Raw genomic sequence first — 21,159 nt, 5'->3', positions numbered from 1 at the left:
ATGTAACAAAGCAAAATGGTGATTGTTTTAGAAGATTTCAAGTCTTTTAAATTTTACAGTACTATATTTTATAATTTTCATTTTTAAATGATCTTAAAATTAAAAAATAATAAAAAATTTAATAGTTAATGATTTAAATTTAATTATGACAATTTATATCATATTTTCATAAATAAGAATATATTTGCATGTAAATAGACTTTTTCATTATATTTTAATTTAAAGCAATCTGGAAATCTAAATGAATAAGGATATTGAACCTGCTATTTAAAGCATCCAGAGATATGATAGAGATTAGTATCTAAGAACTTAATTTTTAATTAATTTATTTTAGAAATATAAAGATAGTAGTGATGCAGAATATACTATGGAAAATGGTTGATTTTACTTTTTTTGAAGCTGTAATGGGGGAGGATATAGGAAAAATGGATTAAATGTCTTTTGATGTGAAGGATTACTTCCTCTTTGGGCTCTGAAAATAAATCCTCCATTGCACGGATGCCTCGTTGCCATGATGCTTCCTGTGTAATACCAGTAACCATCCCTTCTTGGTGAGAAGTAGGCATTATTGCTTCATCATCATGTAACCGTCAAGGCCCTCACTAACTGGTTACTGCTTATCTTTCTCCCTCTGCTGCGCACCACGCACCCTATTCTATAACCACAGCTACCTTAATAACTTCGTGCATACATTCGGTCTTTTCGGCTGTTATGTTCCTTTCCCAATTTCTTGGGAATAGGAAATAAGATATTCTCTTATATTCCAACTTAAAGGGGAGGAAATGTACAGAGCAGACAGGATTTATGTAAATCCAGAGTAAAAGGATGCAAATTTTTAATCTCAGTATTTACAGAAAGTAATATAAGTACAACAAAATGTTGTTCTTAATTTCCTTGAGAAACAGAACAGAGATTTCTATATGTTTAGAAAAGTTCTTTGCCCAAAATTTCTTTTTTAGAAAGAGGAACATTTATTAAGAAAACAATTCGTGTCTTTAATTAAAAGTAAAATGTAGCTGTAGAAAAAGAAAAATTTGATAGTGAAAGGACAACTAATCAAGAAATAAATTAGAAATATCCAAAAATGAAGGAATATGAATAACTGGAAGTGTAAATGACAGTGGATAAAATCAGATTCAACATGTTATTCCTATTTTAAAATTTCAGATATAACCTCATAAAAATATAATTTAGTTGAAAAATATTAATTCTGCCACTGTGCCACCATTGCACCGGCCTATCTGGAAGTTTTAAGTAGTTTAGTTCAAGTGCCATAAAGAAAATGATGTGCTATGTGGAGTAAGGAAGCAGAAAAATTATCAGTTCTACGACCTTAAAGAGGACACACTAAATTGTAGGTTTTTAAATTTAAAATGCTTTGGAAAGAATGGACAGAGGAAACTACTTCTCAAAGACAAGGTTTTTAAAAAAATTTATTCTAAGCAAACAATTTCCACTTCAAAATATACATATTTTAAAAATTAGCACTGATTTATAAGCATATATTTTAACATCAAAGGAACATTTTAGCATCTTGAAATTCTGAAAGCAGTTGTTTCTAATTAAATTGCAGTGTTAAAACATCTTGCAAAGGAATATTTAAAATAGTAAATTGACTTATTTCTTACCTTTGTATTTATAGACCACTGAATATATTACTACATATGTATTTTTCAAATTGAAAGAAAACATTTATTTTTGTTTTTTGAGAATCTTAACTAAAGCGTATAGCAATATGATAAAAATGTAAACATATGTTAATATGTATCTTCTCAAGAAACTAGATAAATTTACAAAGATCATTTTTCTAAATCTTAATAGTTTGACAAAGATGTTCATCTCTGTCAGAACCTTGGTTTTAAAACTTCCCACATTTCTTCAGTTTGCTGTTTGGCTACAGCATCTCCAGAGTAGTCAAGACAGTTTCCATTCCACATGCCAATGCCATGTAAGCCATGGTTTTGTATATATGCTGCCTTTAAAGAAATGCTCTTAGGGTTGTCATACCACACTTGATGGAAATGGCCAGCAGGATCCTATACAAATAAATTAAATTGGAAATTTGAAATATTCAGTACAATAAGAGGGAAAATTTTTTCTGAAATCCAATGATTCAAAAAGGATACAATGGAATTCTGCTAATGTATGGTGATGATAGCACAACACTGTGAATGTAAACACATCAAATTGTATACTTGAAAATGGATAAAATGGGAAATTTTAAGTTGTGTGTATGTTACCAGAATAAAAATTTTTTAAAAACAATTGAACTGTACAGCCCAAAAAGTGAACCCTAATGTAAACCAGGGACTATAATTAATTTTTCTGTAAACCTACAACTGCTCTAAAATTTTTTATTTAATGAAACAAAAGTCTTCGGGCACAGTACTTTCCAGCTCTATTATTCTATGGTTTTATTTATAATACCTTCTAGGCATTGTTGTTTATGGTACTTCACACCAGAGATTACACAAATGAGCCTCCTAATATACTGCACTTTAGATCTCTCCCTGGAACTCTTTGCTTGGTCTGATCCAGTGATTGTCCACCAAGATGCGCATCTGAATCACTTATGGAGCTTTTAGAAATAAAGATTCACAGGCCCTATACCACACGACACCTAATGAATCAAAGTTTTTCTGGGCTGGTGCGAGGACATATATTTGTTTCTTGCTGCTGTTCCATTAGGTAATTCTGACATGCAGCCAAGGTTAAGGATCACTGCCATGGCCCTCTAAAACCAGCTTATATATTCTTTTGTATTCCCTACAGTTCCTGGAAGTGTACCTAGTTAGAAGCTCAACAGATGAACTGATGATGAATCAGCCAAATCATAAAGGTAACTCAAGTGGGAAAGGAAAGCACCTCCTTCTTTAGGTCTTACAGAGTTGGTTCTAAGAGCCTACCGGTCTGGACTCCATGGGTGACTGTTTAAGAACCATAAATTAGACTCTGGTGTTATGCTCACTTTCTCCTCTGTCAAATTATTCTCTCTAGCATCATCTGCCTTTACCTAGCACCAGCACAGTGTCTCTCAGGAGACACATGAGCTATTGGATAAGGTATAAAGGATAAAGGAAAGAGGAAGGAGCAGACTAAGCAAAAGGGTAAAGGAAGAGAGAAAAGATAGGCGGTAAAAACAGACTGATCTGTGACTAAAAATAATTTACTGATTTTTATATACATCTGGAAAATCGTTGTTAAAGGTCATGCTGAATGAATACCAGTAATATTTTTATTTATGGTAGCCCCACTGGAATTAGAATAGTCTTTTAAGGTGCCTACTTTGAAGGAAAACGGTCACTTGGTAAATGAATAAGATGTGGCAGATTTAAATATAGTAGACTCATTACATACAATCAAAATCTTCAGAATTAGACAAAGCCACAAATGCTCTAGTAACAGCTGCAATTCACTATTAAAGGCAACTTGGAGACTCTGGACCTGAATAGAAAAGATTTAATTTTGAAGTTTCAGGGACAAACCCAAAGACATACATCTTTGAATTTGCCATCACTCTAGCTAGTACTTTGAGCCTTTTTTGACACTAAGACATTTCAAATGCCTCAAAATAGTGAAGGACCAAAGGATGAAAAACTGAGTATATGTAAGATTGATTTATGGGTGGTTATAGTATAAATATGCCTTTCAGAATAGTGATGACAGATGAAGATGCTGTTGCAGAAACAGCATAAGATAGAAATATTCTCTTAAAACACAAGAAGAAACTTGATTTTAGTTGCTACAGAATTTTATAATAAATCAAAAGGGAAGCAAGATCATTATAACTAGATTGTTTTTCTAAAGTGCTATTAAATGACCTTCAGACTCATCAAAATATTTCCTGAATTCTGAGCCATTAAAGAATATGTTACTGTATCTTCTCACTCATTAAGGAAAAAATAAGTCAACGATTACAAAACCAGCACAGAGTATACTACAATTCTATATTATATACTTAAAAATTACATGTAATTGGTTACCATAGCTTTTACCAAACTAATATCCATAAAACACTGTTCCCCATATGTGTTTCTAAGAGTACTGTGAAGCAGGATTCTAGAGTGCTGTGAAGTAAGGTTCTATATTAAACAGTTTTATGTACTGCAGCATCTAACATCTTTAATGTACTATTGTACATTATAAATCTCAAGAGAGACATACAGTGTATTTTCCAAATATATTCAGCCGTGGAATACATTTATGTGTGTAATATTAACAGTCCCCAGAATAGACTTCTGTGACATACTGTTTGGCAAAAACAAGATTACAGTATATTCTAGTTTAACTCATAGGTTACAGTCTAAAATTTAGAAAACTCTATGCTAAAGCTTTCTAAATAACTGATACACAGACTTAAATATATCACTTATAATTTATTAAATATGATTTAAATCATTTTGCTGTCTTTTTTTTTTTTTTTTTTCGCATGGACAGACACCAGGAATCGAACCCAGGTCTTGGGCATGGCAGTGAGAAGTCTGCCTGCTGAGCGCAGTCATTTTTTTATAAATAGGTATCAGACACTTAGTCAGGAATATGAACTCTTGCTAGAATTAACTTTTATCATATCTTTTTAGGGCTCCTTTTAAAGTAGCATCATCTTAAATAAATTCAAGGATTATATTTAGATTTTTGAGGTGTGAGAAAATTTTTATTATGCTAAAGTTAAATTATGAAAATCTAACTTTTCTTGGCCTCACTGGTATAGCAATTCCTATTAATCAAATACCACCTGACAGGATTGCTATTCATTCACTGGATTTTTTTCAGGTTTCCTTTTTGTAATATTTTTCTATCTCTAATTTTACCATTATTTATGGCTTGTCTTTTTATTATCACATAGTTTAACTGGATGATGAAATAAAATGTGAAATGATGCCAGTTTTCCACTGCAGTATCTATGATGAGGTATCTCCTGTTTTCTGCCTAATTCCTCCCCATGTAAAAGCCTTATCAGAATTTTTAGGCTACTTTAAAACGGAGACATTCAGAGCTGGTAACTGATTTTGGCCCAAAGCCCTTTCAGAAGGCAACAGTCATCATAACATAATTGTCTAGTATTAAGGAAATCCTGTTTGTGATATATGTTTTTAAATGACAAGCAGCCCTAACTGAGCAGTTCCACCATTAGGATACCCTGAATTGCTCCCCAGGGATCTAAAGTGCCTGTTTACAGAAACTCAGTAAATTTACTCATATGAAGAGCAATCTGTATTTGGTGCCTCAAAAGAAAACTGACAGAGGGTAGTGCGATGGTGGCTCAGTGGTAGAATTCTCACCTGCCATGCCTGGGACCTAGGTTTGATTCCCGGTGCCTTCCCATGTTAAAAAAAAGAAAAAAGAAAACTGATAGAAATTCTTAATATCAAATACTTAATTATGAAAATATCAATTATGAAAGCTAATAGAATAAATGTCCATAACTCATGAAAACTCTTACTTTGTAGTTAAAATAAGGAGACTGCTGATCTTTATTCCACTGGCTTCCAGAAATAGAACTATTTACTTGCTTCATGATCACTTTATAGGGTACCTGACGTCCTGCAGCATCACTACAAGGAGCCCCTCGGAAAGGGACTTTTGCAATGGTACAAACATGATCCTAAAAATACAAAAATGTTCATTTTTATAGATTATCAGTTAAGCATGTCTTAAGAGCCCAATCATAAAGTATAATAAAAAACTATTTGTTAGAAATAAAATATATGCTATAAATAGATAACCTGACTACACAGAATAAAAAATTAAATTTTATCATTAAATAAAAATGCATAATATTTAGAAGACTTCATGGGATTAAATAATTAAAATTAATGGGATGCAAGTGTAGTTCAGTGCTAGAATTCTCACCTGCCATGTGGGAGATCCGGGTTCAATTTCCAGCCCTTCCCCCCGCAAAAAAAATTCAACAGATGGTGCTGCAATAATAGGATACTCACATGGAAAAAGAATGAAATGTGAACCCCACCATACAGCATAAAAAAAATTAACTCTTTACTTTTAGTCTCAAGCTATATTTCAAAATTCGAAATAGAGTTCACATATTTCTAATGAAACAAAACTGGCTATAAAAAATCAAATAGAAAAAACTATTTAACAATGGATGTGTTCTTACCTCAGATAGATTCAGACAAGTATAATCATAACCATACCAGGGGATACCCATTACCAGTTTCTTAGGGTTAATGCCCATCTTAATGTAGTCATCATATCCTAATTCAATAGAGACAGAAAAATCATAATTTTCCTCTTCTTGTGCATGATAAGTTATACATATATACTATGCAACAACTCATAATCTAAGCTTGCAAAATACTAAATAGTGTTTCTCTAATATATTATAGAAGTCATCCCTTAAGAACTATAAATTCTGTATCTTGTTTTCTAAATTGTTCCTTTTTGGATAACAGAAAATATTCAAAACAGTTGTGATCAAATTGAAGCAATTCATAAAATTTAATTCTAGAATGAATGACATTTCAGGAAAGCCTGCTAATTCTGTCTATTAACTGTTACGTTATATATGTGATATTCTAGATTCAAAAATTTCAAGAAAGTTCTGTAAGTCTGAAAACTTTCTGGCAGTGATAGTCTCAGAATTCTTATAAAAAACAGTAGTATTTCATGTTTTATAAATACAAGTATGAATTACAGCTGGGGTCAAGAAATTTCCTTTTTGTTCTCTGTAGTACATCCTATAAACTTTAAAGCACTCCAAATTAAGTGGTTTTTACATAACGTTTCAAGAAGGCTTAAAAATGGAAATGTATACAGATAACTTAGAAAAACTTAATGATATCTTAGTGTTTGAGGTTCTAGAATTAACATTACTAATAAATGATCATTTTTTAATATTCTTACCAATTAATGTCTGATTATAGGGAGCATTGGCTGCTGCAATACATTCTGACCAGACCTGACTCTGTTCATCGTAAGACATCACAAAAAGAAAGTCACAAGCATCTGCAATTCCAGTATAATTATAGCACCTTCTGTCTATGCCCTTTGGAGACCAAGCTACATCAAAGGTTACCTGTGGAAAAATATATACTAATTCATATAACATGATCAAATATGCCTGTTATGTCAGATGTTTTGTTGATTATATGTTTTCTTGTACTCAGTAAACACCTACTGACCAATTATTACCAAAAAATTGAGCTAGTTTAGGTAAAATTTTCATTCTATGGCCAATTTATTCTACATAACTCTTTTTAGGACTTACTCAAAATTCTCTCCAATAATTCTGAGTATCAAAAGGCAATAAAGAAAGCTCTGCTTTCCAAGTACAAGCTTTCCTCAATAGCTTTCCAGCACAACTGGTCACGAAGTGAAATTTTTACATACTACACCCTTTTTTATTACTGCCTCCAATTACAAAAAGATAAATTATATTAATAGCCAGAGGAAATCAATTATTAACTTTAAGCAGGTGAATCATTTGTAAGTCCTTCTCTCTTTCCTAAACATTTCACCTGGGTTTCATGTCATGATTAATCTCACTTTCAAAAACTAATATTCATATATACACAAGAAATTAAAAAACTCGGGTTCCAATCTAGGTTCTCGTATAATAGTAGGTCTCTGCCCCTGATCAAGTCAGGTAAAGTATGTAAATGTATTTTCCCATCTATAAAAATGAGGGTGTAGAAAGTTCTTTAAGGGCATTTTTTGCTCTTTAATTCTATAACCATAATTCTGTGAATGTTATAAATCATCATCTTTTTTCCCCAAAACTCATTTCCCCTCCAGACCCTCTATTTCATCTTTTTTTTTTTTTTGGTCACTTGTTTAAGAACCTAAATCAGGCTTCACATTTTCCTTTGGGTGGTCTCTTACAGTTGTTCTTCCCTTTCCTTTCCATTAATTCATTCAAGAAATATTTATTGAATACTGTTGAGTGTTAAGGTTATACCTCATCCCAATCCAACCCATAAATTCCTAGCTATCAGATTATTGGATTAGTCCTTACTGGTGTCTCTTTCTCCTATAGACTATTTTACACACTACTGTAGAAAAATCTTTCCAAAACACTATTCTATACACGTAAACCATAAAATACAGAATAGAACGCATATTCCTCAATCTGACATCCTGGATCTTCTACAATCTGACCTACCTCTGTAACTGTACCTCCCACTAATTCACCTAATATGAACGTGACACAGTACCCCAAATTGTTCTATCCACCCTACAAACTTGGAAATAGATATTCCAACCAGAAGATCTTTGCTCACTCTCATTCTCTTTGCCTTTTTGCTATAGCTTAATCAGGACTGGCAAGTTGGTTGTGGGTACTTTCCCACATGCCAACTCCAATCTTAGTGACAACTAATTATAGAATGAAGGAAAAGATTCTGAGACCAAAATTTGTGAGAAAAGGTGTGTGGTGGCCTGCATACCAGGTATTTGCTATTGTTGATTAAAACTGTCCTCATCTATAAAAGTTTTTAAAAGCTGGTCTCATTCTTTCACTCATAATTCCATACTGATAAACCTTCCCTAACTTGCATAAAGTCATAATGATATCAGCCTTCTTAATATTTTATAAATTCATGATGACTACCCATAGCAGAATTACTTTAGGCTCCATCTTGGATCTACTTAATTAGTTTCTGGGAATATTTTTAATAACCACTCCCAGGTGATTCTGAGACAGGTTTAGGAATTACTGGTTTATAACACTCATAATGCTGCATCTTATATTATAATCTTTTAATATATATGTCCTACTTAAGATTTAATTTTTTAAAAAAGCAGAGATCATTCATTCACTCAATAAACACTTTTTGAACATTGTGTTAGACCTCAAGGAGCTGTTCCCTGTCTTCACTGTCTAGTCTAGTAGTTCTTAACCAGAATTGGGCTCACCCAAAACCTTTCAAATAATAATCACTGGGAGTGTGTCCCCAGTGTATATGAATGTGTGTGCGCACATTAATTATTTTTTAAAACACATAGTTATGTTAATAGGTAAGCAGGTTTGAGAATAACTGATCTGGAGCCTTTGTTACCCACACATTTCCTAGCAAGATGCTTCCTGCTATGATCTTCAGCATTAATCATACTCTTTATTGCAATGGGTAGTAGAATGCCTTTTGTCATAGATATGACCAGTTGGTTCTTTGAACTCTTTTTGGCCTGGGGTGCTCTGCAGGTAGTTAAGTCGACAGAGCAAGGAAGACACTCCCCAGAACTACTCTTAGGCAAGAGCTATTTCTGTACTACACTGGAGAAAGCCAGGGCCTAGACACGTAGGCCTTCCCTAATTTTTATTGCCCCAACTGCCTTTTTTATATCACTAACCCTGCTGCAAGTCAAGTAGATTGGTCAATTTCAATGTTGTACTTTGATGGGAGTAAAGAACCTGAAAATTCCTTAAAGTACCTCTAATAAGAACTTCAAAAGTTCCAGAAATTTTGGGGGGGTATTATGTGCTGAAATTCTTTTCTACTCCATTACTATAAAACTGAGATTCTATTAGCCACACCTTCATAAATACATTTTGATAGGAAAATAGAGTTTCAAAAATATGAAAATTTTTACCTGAGATCCCTCAATTTCACGATGAAAAGTGTCTGTGGTTTCTTTAACTAAAGCAGTTAATGCATCATATTCAGGCGATGAACAACTGACTTCCTGTTCTATGTCTATATTAATTCCATCCATGAATTGTGCTTTGGCCAAATTAATTTTTTGACCTATCCAGGAAGCTCTGAAAGTAGGATCAATGATATCCTTTAAGGAGACATCTCCTATGGAAGAAATACATATCTTTTGTGCAAATATGCTTTCCATAGTTTAATGACATTTACTTCACTAACTCATTCCCAAGAGACGAAAATGTCTTTTTAAAACATCTCATTGTTTTGAAATACTAAGTCCCCAATTTAAGTTTTCCAAATGGAGAAATAATATTCCAAAATAACAGAAAGGCATTACCCATTAATCTCCAAAGTAACCATTAGTTATTAATTATTCAAATCATTCTCAAATTAGAAGCAGAAACTGTGGACAATGACTACAGATTATCATGATAATTAATCATTCATTTTGCTAAAAATGATACAGTAGTTTATTTAACTCTTTAAAAATATTTGTATTGTGAAATTAATTAAACAGTATCTAAGATTTTTAGGGTGCTAAAAAAAAATACCAGATAAACATAAAGAGGGAGTTTTTTGGAAAGTCAGGACTATGGCAATTTACCAGTTGGCTGGACATACACATCTGGTAAAAACTGTAACTTACCTTTTAGTACGACTCTGGCTCCTTTTAAATGAGCATAGCACATAAGTTCTGAATCATATTTTCCAAAAGTTGCCACAGTTGTAATCTGTGACCAATCATAAGATTTCCACGATTTTTGTCCAACATCAAACACAAAGACCTGCCGAACAACAAGGATAACATCATTATTTATCATGGCGCCCATCCAAAATAACATGAAGTAAATAAACACAGCCCACAACAGGCCAGACACTATGGTGACACTGTGGTACAATACTGTATAAGACACAGAGGTCCCAATATCACTGGTAGCAGGAGGAAATAGCCAGACCTAGAAAGTGAAGAAGGGAGACTAGGAAGTAATAGTGGCAACCACCAAGGCCTGGAGGCAGAGAGAGTTAATAGTTGTATAAAGTGAATGTTCAGTATAGCTGAAGCCTAGAATTTGGATGGAAGACAATGGTGAAGAACCAGAGAAAGTAGCAGACAGGTGTGGAATCATGAAGGGCCTTGTAAGCCATGTTGGGAAGTCAGTACTTCATCCTGAGGGTATGGGGAGAATAGAAAGTTTTTAAGAAGATGAATCACATGTTTAGGTGTACATTTTACATTTTAGAAAATGTGTACATTTTAGAAAAATCCCTCCAGCTGAAGTGGGAAATGAATTGAAGAGGGGCCAAAACTGGAGGCAGAATATTAAGGGAAGCTGTTGGAGGAATCCAGGCAAGAGATGAGGTGGTCTCAAGTGAAGAAGAAGCAGTGGAGATGAAGATAAGTGAACATATCTAGGAGATCCTAAGGATGCAGAATTAACATGACTTTGTGACTGACTGAGTTAAGTAAGAGAGAGGGGAGGAGTTTGATGATACTCAAGTTTCTGGATATTGCATGTAGGCTTAGAATTTCACATTCTAAGGCACCTGATGTTATGTTTAGCCAGTACTTTTTATTCGCAGGTAAGTCTAGAAGCATAGAAGCCTCACTGATGATTTTTAATTTATTCTAAGTGAAGTACAATTCACTGATTCAGCAAATATTTGTTGAATTCCAAATATGTATAGGGAGGGTAACAGGGACATAGAACAGGAGAGACCAAGTTGATTAAGGAGTTAATTATTTCATTACAATAGTGTTAGGGCTGCAAAGGAATGCAGAGGTCCTGACAGCATATAAAAGGGACCTACACACATAAGGGGGAAAGTGGAAGCTACTTTTGGACAAAGGAGAATGGTCTCAGCAGAGTTGAATAGAAAGTGCACACTTCTGATATCTCAGGAGAATTGTTTCTGTAACTGAAAGAAGGCCAGTGTGGCTACAGCATAGAAATCCTGAAATTATGTGGAATCAGATAAAACTGATAAAGACAGGTAGTAGCAAGATCAACTGGGGTTTTGCAGACCACTGAGGATTTTGTGCCATATTATGAGATCAATGGGAAACCATGAAAAGGGTTTTAAACAATAGTAAGCATGGTAAGATTTACATTTTTTAAAAAAGGATCACTGGGCCATTGAGAGGAGAGTGGACTGGGGGGTGGGAGGGTATGTTAGGTATAAAAGTGTAAAACAGATATTTTTTAACTTTTTCAAACTCCATGTTTTTTCTTTTCAGAATTAACTATAAATGATGTTAACTCATTTTTCTGCCAAGCAGTTGCCCAATGAAATAAAGGCTATAGAGTGTGAAATGAACAGCCAGTTTTTAGACTTATTTCCATCACAAACCTTATCTCTTATTTTAATTTTGATAATTAAGGTTGAATTTGTAAAAAAAAAAAAAAAAAAAGATACTGAGCGCCTGTGATATACAAGAAATTCTAAAAAAACAGTTGAATGAACCGATTAAAAGCATAAGGGGAAAAACAATGTAGTTAAATCTTTGTGTTGGAAAAATACAGAAAAGACTGAGAGAGAAAAAGATCAATTTACCATGAACAAACAGATGTGCATAATGTTGCCCCTTTGTATAGTTGGTTTTCAAAATGCCCACAAATACTGCCAAACTTTAGCACTAAGAAGTACACTGGATGCCTCAACATGCCTTTCAGATAACCAGTGAAGTTTCCACACTAGGCAGACTCTCATAAGCAGACTTTCACCACTTACTCTTTCTTCCAAGCAATATATATATATATTTTTTAATCGGCATTTAAATTCCCCAGCTTCTGCTAGATTAAGAACTAGGAATTATTCCTATTGCTACAAAAGAACTGTTCTTTGGACTATGCCTTCTGACCTCCCTAACGTCCAATTCCTGCTATAGTCATCAAACTCCAGGCAGTCAGATCCTTTTAATACTGCCTTCAAAATGTTTGATGAAGTTACCAAAGGCCTTATAAATTGTTAGGTGAGTAGAAGGGAAAATTATTGAAAGATCTTTTTTTTTTTTTTTTTTTGTATGCTGTATAGCAGGGTCACATTTGAGTCTTTTCCCATGTGAGTATCCCGTTATTGCAGCACCATTTGTTTAATTTTTTGTTGGATGGTTGGTTGGTTGGTTGGTTTCTTCGTTTGCCTGGGAAGTGTAAGGGCCGGTCTGAAAGATCTATTTTTAGCACCCCTGTTGGTCGGTTTTGAGGTGCTGTACAGGAAAGGGCTGGTAGGTATAGTAAAGGTAAGCAAATCATTCTGCCTTCTAAAGGATTGTTAGGCTGCTGATAATAAACCAGGAAGTGGGTCTTGCTAGTTAGGAAACAATCACCAAATCTTCCTTGCTTTTACACCCAGAACTCTCACCCCCAAGCCCCCTCCCCGAAGAGGCAGGCCAAGCTAATGAAAGGAGCTTACATTTGGGGTCAGATCTGGGTTTGAACACGTGTCTGCGTTTTTCCGGAACTTATGGACTGAGAGACCTGGGAAGAATTAGTCAATCTCCAAGCCAGTTACCCATCTGTAAAACGGGGGCAACCAGTAAACTGGACGACCCCTCAGCGTAGGGTCAAAGTTGGTTTGGGTGCCCATACCAACTCTTTTCAGGACTCGGTTGTACTCTAAATTTTCTTTGGGCCTCGGGAACCAAACCCGGAGGAGCAGGGCAGAGGAGCTGACCTCGAAGTCGGGGCGGTGGCTGATCGGGCGGCACAGAGCTTGGTCCTGACACGGGCAGCCGGAGCCCACCCCGAGGGACAGCGCCAGGACCAGCAGCAGAGCTAGGCCGGGGGCGCAGGGCGGCGGGCGGGCGAGGAGGCGCCGGTGTCGGAGCTGCGGCCAGGACATGCCGCTGGGCACCCGGCGGCCGGGACGAGTGACTCCGCGGGCAGAGGCTGGGCTCGCGGTACCGTGGGGTGGGGCGGCGGCGCTCTGCGGGGCGCGGCCGGCGGGCGTGGGAGGGGCTGGACGGACGCCGCGGTTGGGGGCGGGGATGCAGGGCGAGGGAGAAAGGCCCTCCCTGAACGTCTGCGGGTGGCAAATCTGCGCTTCCGGGCGGGGCGGACCCGGTGGCTGAATGAAATCAAATGCAAGTCATCTCTACCTAACCTGTAATCCCCCCGCCACAGCTCGCCAATACACTTTGTCCCTTTCTGGCGGTTTGGGTATTCCTTGTGGAGCCTGAAGGTAGAGGAAGCCTCCAAAACGGGGAGTTTGGTTGTCTGGAAGAGATAGCTGAATAACATGGTTGAAACGGCCAAATCATTTTTAAGATTGCGGGTGTCTGAAAAGATGGCAGTTTAAATACAAGTAACTAATGTTGCTTCCTCCCATGCTTAAACTCCAGTAAAAATGTAAGTCTACAAGGATAAGAAGACGACAGCAAAAACATTTTTAAAGCTGAAAAACAGTGAGGTAACTTCCCCAAGCCGCCGGTAGTGAGGAATCTGAGAAACAATCCGATTTAAACTATAAAATTCATAAGAATTAAAGGAGAGGATGGGGAAGGGGGCATCAAAAATAAGGGGGATTAGGTGAAAGCTGCTTGAAGGGTATCTCTAGATCTTTGTCTAGCTCCATGTCCCTTAGCTACTAAGACTTTTGTTGCCTCTCCTCTAGATAAGAGCAGAACAAAATATTCTGATTTGCCCTGAACTGTTTCTTACCCTGAACTTGCCTTAAAACTCCTCTCAAGGCATATATACAGTTCTGTCTGGAACTTGAAGCTAGAGAAGTGCGAAGCCCCAAGCAGCATTTTCAATGATTTTTTAATTATATAATGATAAAAAACACTTGAATACTTCCAATGAAATCACCTTGAAACCTGAAAATAGCTTTCTGATTATCAAGAATTACATTAAAATTGTGGTTCAGTGGTAGAATGCTTGCCCCACATGCAGGAGACCCTGGGTTCCAGTTGGGCCAATACACCCCCCATCCCCCACCCCCACCCTCACCCCCCCTAAAAGAGTCACATAAGAATTTCATTCAGATCATGAGAATGTCACTAATTCACTCAAATTTTTAATCTGGTCTTTTACAGTCACTTCTGGTTTCCTAAACCCAATCTTTCCCTCCTCCAATTGTAACTGAGAAATTAGGATTTAAGGGATGATTATGATTGCTGAATCATGTAGATACTCCTTTTTGCTTTCTGGTGTATTAAACAAAGGAAAATACCTGAAATCTCTGAACTGTAATCCAGCTAGCTTGATCTTTGATAATGATTGTATAGTCGTTATCTTGTGGCCTTGTGATTCTAAAACACTTGTGACTAACCTTCTTCACTCGTACCCATTTTATCTGGTTTTTCAACTTTGGAGTATTGTGATTACTAAAGACAGCCCCTAATATTTATTAATGAAGAGCTAACCCACCCCAAATCCAAAGTTTTCTTGATAACTGAGGCTGGATCTAACCAAAATGGGCCTGCCTGACATGTGCAGAACCTTAGACTTTTAGCTATAAGTGACCTAAGCTTCATATGATATTAAAAATCACACCATCCATCATATTAAGGCTGCCATTTTCTTACATACATTCTGTGACTAGGCATGTAGTCAATCAATTATCTGATCCTCTGCTTCACACCTAGCAATAAACTCTTTCTCTCTTAAAGACCCCAGTGTCTCAGGAATTGGTCATTGAGCACATCGGGCAAAAAATCCACTGCCTTTGTTTGGTAACACAATCCATCCAATAATTCTATAATTTCCAAACTTTAGGCTTCATGAGAATCACTCAGAATGCTTCTCCAAACTAGTCATAGGCCCAACCCCCAGAGATTCTGATTCTCTGGCTCCAAATGGTGCCCAGGATATGAATTTGAGTCCAACATGACTGATACATATGAGTTGTGGTTTATAATTTTAGAAACACTACCATAATTTATACATTCATAATCTTTCTAAAGTACAGTTTTTATCATCTCACCATCTTTCCAAAAACTTTTCCCCATTTATTAATGCTTTCTTAAACATTTTGGAGCTCAGTCTCTTTTTGAAGATACACTAAGAGCTATGGACTCTCTTTCTGAGACATGCATATACATATTACAAAATTTTGTGAATAGTTCTGAAATCTATCTATGGACTGCTAGGGTACTTGATCTTAGTTATAAGACTAAGAAATGATTATTTATATGCACATCCTTCAAGTGGCATTCATAAATATTTCTTTTCTGCCGAAGTTTCACTTATGGCTGGTGTGCTAGTTTGGAGCTATGTATCCCAGAAAAATATGTTCTTAAATTTAATCCATTCTTTATTCTGGAGGCTACTCTTACACAGGCTTTAGCTAGATATTGCTAATTACCATGGTTTGCCAACCCCCAACCAAAACCATTCCTGCTAACCCTAATGAACACCTAGGGCTCTATCTGAGATTCTATAAAAGTTTTACATACTATGATTACTTTCCAGAAACCTACAACCTCCAGATAGTTCCTAGGCTTATTAGATAAATACTGAAACCCAGAGGGGCCAGCCTCTCCAAGAACATCAACTGGTTCCATCCCCCTATCCCATATTGTCAACACCCCTTTCCAACATGAAAACGTAAGAATGGGCATAGCCCAAGTACCCCTAAAGTTTGGGAGAAGGATCAAAGGAGAAGGAGGAGCTGTAAAAGAAGATGGGATATGACAAATGAGAATGATTGCTGAGTCATTATATTGATATTTATTTTGGTCTCCATTGTCTTGGAGCAGCTAGAAGGAAAAACCTGAAATTGTGGAACTGTAACCCGTACCAAACTCTGAAATGTATTCTAGAACCACTTGTTACAATGTACTTTGAAATTTATTGCTTTTTTGTATATATAATATATTCACAATTAAAAATGTGTTAAAGGATGGGCCATGGTGGCTCAGCAGGCAGAGTTCTTGCCTGCCATGCTGGAGACCCGGGTTTGATTCCCTGTGCCAGCCCATACGAAAAAAAAAGTATGAAAAAAATTTTAATCTATTCCTGTGGTTATGAACCCATTATAATTAGGAACTTTTGGTAAGGTTACTGCAGTTAAGAGCCCAACTCAACCAGGATGGGTCTTAATCCTGTTACTGGAGTGCTTTGAAAGCAGAGTGAATTTCAGACAGAGAGAGTAAGGTGAATGTCAGTGGAACCCAGAAGAGGAGAGGCCAGAGAGACTGCAATGTGCAACACTATGTGATAGAGGAGCCAAGGACCAAGGACACCAGCAGCCAGCCCTAGAATGCCAGTTTTCGGGAAGAAAGCATCACCCTGATGACACCTTGATTTGAGCTTTTTCCTAGCCTTAAAACCATGAGCTAATAAATCCTCGTTGTTTAAGGCAACCCATTGCATGGTATTTTCATGAGCAGCTAAGGAAACTAAAGCATCTTGTTTTTCTAAAAATTCCTAGATTTTACTCCTTTCCATGTAAAAGCAGCCCTTCCTCAGATGGAGAGGTGGAGGGAGGCCCTATGGGGCTGAGCAAGGGGGCAGGTGGTCTCCTGGCTCAGACTCTTCTCCCATAACAATGTCTCAGCAGCTCTCAGCAGAGTTGTAGGGCCATTGCCACTTTTATGATAAAAAACATTATTTTAGAAATTCCAAACTATTATATGATTCTGAAAGTCTAATTTGCCTAACAAGTTGATCACATTTGTTACTTTTTAACTGCACATAAGCAAGGTAAATTTCTGAAAAGTTCAATGAAAGACAAATATTTCTCTTCTTTACATACTCTTCCAATCTATACAGATGAAGAAGTCTTGAGGAAAAAAATCACACCACTTTAATTTGTTGAAGGAGTTACCAGACAACATACGGAATACTGAAAGAGGGTTATCTGTAGATACTTATTCTCAACGGTGCACCCTCACTGCTGCAGCCATGGAGAGCTGCTCTGCTCTTAGAAAGGCTGGGCCTACCCTCTGCAGGGTCTGGCTATGGCTATCTGCTTTAAACCAAACTTTGCCAGTGAATTTAAGAGTACTCTATTTCATATGTATAAAAATGCATCACTTTGGAGAGCTGGAAAAGGTTTAAAACACACAATACTATTTACAAGCTATGACTTTCACCACCATTAAAAACAAACACATTTATTTTGTCCTTGATTTTTGGTACAACTTATACATAAACACTATATCAGTTAGTTTGTATTTTTAAAAATAAAAAATCAACCATATGTACAATTAAATTTACAATCAAAAGCAAATGAATCGGTTGGTATGGAATGACTGCAATTTACCGGACCAACAGAGGTTAAGATTCCAGGACTTTAGGCTTTGCCTATAACCAGACTAGAAACACTGAGAGGACCTCCTTCAATTTTCACATTAAAAGAAACATCTTAATTTCTCAAATTTAAGGTGCAATGGAAAAATAACAGTTATATAGTTACAACTACATGTAAAGGCTTTAAGTTTAAACGTGAAAGGAAAACAACACATTAACCCCCACGTATATAATGATAATTAAATATATATTCAGTTCCAAGTGCATATGACAGGCAATCGACATTATGAGGGAAAAGAGGGCTTCAGAAACACCTATTCCTAAACTATTTCATAGCCAAGTGGCTCCTTATGCCCTGGCCGGGTCTTTAAAGTACCTGGAACATGGCTCCCAAGCCCTCTTGGGACAGCAACTGGACCCCAAGGCTCTCCCAACTCTGCTATCCCAAGACACAGAAGGGGTTTTGTCCCCTCCCACCCTCAACCCCATTCCCACCCACCAGCCCTAACGAGGTTATTCTGGAAAAACACAACCAGATGGCATGGGGCAGAGGTTTGTGTTTTACCCCTTAGGAGACTTTGGGTCAAAAGGCCCCTGCCCATCATTCCTGGACCACAGGGCTGCAGTGTGTCCATCTGAAGAACAAACAATTTCCGTGATAGAGGCAGCAAGCAGTTAGGTCACTCAATTGAGAGACAGTTTGAGGTATCTTTTATGGGCAGCAAGTGACTAATTTAAGTTGGGGTTCTAGGGAGACACTGTAGGCCAGTATCTCAGGGACAAGGGATGACGAAATGACAATTCTACTATGTAACTTGAAAGTAAGAATATAACCCATCTGGCACTTGCTGCACTGTCCACTGAATTTCTGTGATGATTCCGTAGCCAGGCATTATGGAGAGAGGCACTATGGAGAAGAGTCAAGGGAGGACCCTTAAAAGTGCACTCATTTGCTTCCAGGCTGCCAGGGCTGCCGGTGAGCCCGAGGCGCTTTCACGTGAAGCTGACTTTTAGCACAAGATGTCTTTTGCTGGGAATGACGAAGATCTGCAGGCTAGTGCTTGAGTTGAAGACCTGGCCGGAGGGGAAAGCCTGCAGCCGAGGCATGGGCAGGTCTTTGGACGCAGCGCCGCTGGAGGGACGCGAGCTGCCTCTGCTCTCCCGCCGCCGTCGCCCAGCGGCTCGTCCACCTGGTCGTCCACGTGCTTCCCCACCGACAGGCTGTCCTCTCCCGTCCAGCTGTGGGAGCGCGCAGAGCGATGGGGGAGGTATTTGAACAGCCTGACGTCAGGGAGGTAGCCCGCAAGCAGAGGCATCTCCTCCACGTGGACCCTGTGCGTGGCCAGGCGGCCACCTGCGCCGAGATGACGCCGGGGTTTTCCCGCACATGGCCCACCTCCTACTGTTGTCCACGACTCCAAGCGTCACCACTGTTGTGAAATAGTCCTCCCATTGCGTTAGGGCTTCATCCTTGTCCACCTCCAGGAGGCCAGCGAGCCGCGGGGTGGACACCTCCAAGGAGCAGAGCGCTCCAGTCTCGCAGTAGTCCATGCCCCAAGGAGGGATATTTTCAGCTTTCACAATGCATAATGTAAAAAAAAAAAATTGACTTGAAATTCCTAAGTAAATGGCTTTTAGGAAATAGACTGCTGCTCTTCAGAAACTGGGGAAAGTCCAAGACAGAACTAGAGTGCAGGGGAGTGGGAGGCTCTTGAGTGCACTTCAATCCCCAGGTGAAGAACACCGACTGCCCGCTCTGCGTGTTCAACGGCATAAGCTGCACGCCACCTGTGTCGACGAGATGACTGTCTGAGAGCTGAAAGTCAAGTTGTGACAAATTCTGGACACAGAGTTGGATATATATCTGCGTCCCAGACCACAGCAAGGCGTGTGTAGCCTTCAACCGGACACTGAACATCAGGGCGATGACGGTGGACGAGATGGGCCACGGGCAGTCAATGGAAAGTCTGGGTGGTGGGGTGACCGTGTTGTCGGCAGCCTGCTGCTTCCCCTTCTATTTCCCATGAGACTCGTTGGCCCCCAGCTTGTCCCTCTCCACTCTGGCTGCCAGCACGGACGGCGGGGACAGAACCTCCAGCTCAGGCGCCGCCGCGTGGTACGCAGGCGCTACGGGGGGCTGGTACCCGTGACCTTCTCAGAGGACTGGATCTGCAGGGACGCGGAGGAAGACTTTTCTCTCAGGGTAGAGAAGAGAATTGCCCTCTCCACGGCCCTGTTCTCGGCGTGAGACGGGGCGAGCACGGCTTCCGCACGGCTGAGCTGGAGGCTGTCCCCATTTTTCATGTGTGCAATGGCCAGTAGAGACGGTGAACTGGATCCTCTGGGGAATGCCAGCCAACAGGCTGTGAGCAAGCGGCTCCACGTGCAGCTGGGGCTGCAGGGGGCTTGCGTGGTACTGCGCGATGGGATAGTTGTGGGGGAGGGCGAAGCGCAGGGGCCACCGAGGCGCACAGCAGCCTGCGCGTCCCTGTCACCACCTCCCTGGCGTGTGTCCTGCACGCGATCGTGTTGGCCCCTGGCCACTGCTAGTTTCAACACGTGAGCCCCGTCCTCTCGGGCCACTCCTGAAGGCATTTCTTAGGAAGAGCTGCTTTCCTGCCTTCTTAGAAGCGTGTGGACATTTTTGCAAATAATCCCAGTTGTGTTCAAGGAGTTATCGGAAGGACTTCTCTCAGGCATTGCGCACAGTTCTGGTTCAGGGGCGCTGTTCTGGGATGTGGGGAAAAGCGAGGTCTTGTTGGGAACGGTGGCAGAGCCACTGGCAGTTCAAGAAGAAAACAAGTTATAATCTTTGTGAATTTCACGAATGTATGTAGGTATTTCATGAATTTCCTATGATTGGAAAAATGATGACTCTTCTACTTCTAATGTGGGAATTGTTGTATTTAACCTGAAAAGGACTTCTACCTGCAGCTCCCGGGTCAGCAGAGTCCAAGTGGGTCAGGTTCCTATTTTAGCATCTTAGTCACAAGGCTACACATCCTTATCCTATAAAGAGTTGGTAGAGAAAATGAATACAGGCTTCTCTTCCACTTTTCTCTAGTGTTTAAACTAAGATGGAATATAAAGTAAAATTAAAGGAACACTCCAGGTGTGTATATAAAATGCAAAACAATACTGCTTTTTTAAGGGAACAAGGTATGCTGATTTAAATGTTTTACCTGGGGTTGTGAGTTCCTAAAATAAATCCTACATAATTTTAAAAATTTTACTTCTCGTGAAGATGCTCCTTTCTCTAAACGTAGCCTTCATACACATCAGACTTGTGAAAGCATCATTAACAGGATTTGCTGGGATTCTGTGACTGGTAAAGGTAGCAGGTTGATGACTCTAAA

General features: G+C 38.5%; 2 protein-coding genes and 1 pseudogene across 11 annotated transcripts in view; 1 reads left to right on the top strand and 2 right to left on the bottom strand.

Annotated features, from left to right (window-relative positions):
- The window catches only part of SPATA1 (spermatogenesis associated 1), a 63,353-nt gene extending 55,597 nt beyond the window's left edge, over nucleotides 1-7,756 (top strand). For 7 of the 10 annotated variants that reach the window (XM_077120449.1, XM_077120453.1, XM_077120451.1 and 4 more), the window contains 2 exons: nucleotides 2,773-2,839; nucleotides 6,885-7,751. In XM_077120449.1, coding sequence (XP_076976564.1) covers nucleotides 2,773-2,795 — 23 coding nt within the window. In that variant the 3' untranslated portion in view covers nucleotides 2,796-2,839; nucleotides 6,885-7,751. Of the gene's footprint in view, nucleotides 1-2,772; nucleotides 2,840-6,884 lie in introns of all 10 variants that reach the window. The other 3 variants (XM_077120457.1, XM_077120456.1, XM_077120455.1) reach the window with 3 other exon arrangements.
- Nucleotides 1,416-13,485, bottom strand: CTBS (chitobiase). The gene is made up of 7 exons (XM_077120458.1): nucleotides 13,281-13,485; nucleotides 10,255-10,393; nucleotides 9,550-9,758; nucleotides 6,865-7,036; nucleotides 6,119-6,216; nucleotides 5,444-5,605; nucleotides 1,416-2,036 (listed from the first exon to the last, which is right to left on the bottom strand). Exons 1-7 carry the CDS (start codon nucleotides 13,446-13,448, stop codon nucleotides 1,845-1,847), a joined length of 1,140 nt encoding a protein of 379 aa, XP_076976573.1. The 5' UTR covers nucleotides 13,449-13,485; the 3' UTR covers nucleotides 1,416-1,844.
- Nucleotides 13,486-18,796: 5,311 nt separating this feature from the next.
- LOC143649115 (trafficking protein particle complex subunit 10 pseudogene) overlaps nucleotides 18,797-21,159 on the bottom strand; it is a 28,304-nt pseudogene continuing 25,941 nt past the window's right edge.

This window comes from Tamandua tetradactyla, chromosome 11, assembly GCF_023851605.1.
Source record: "Tamandua tetradactyla isolate mTamTet1 chromosome 11, mTamTet1.pri, whole genome shotgun sequence".
In the NCBI taxonomy this organism is placed as follows: Eukaryota; Metazoa; Chordata; class Mammalia; order Pilosa; family Myrmecophagidae; genus Tamandua; species Tamandua tetradactyla.
The sequence above is the reverse complement of the archived record's forward strand: the minus strand, read 5'-3'. Positions and strand labels throughout refer to the sequence as shown.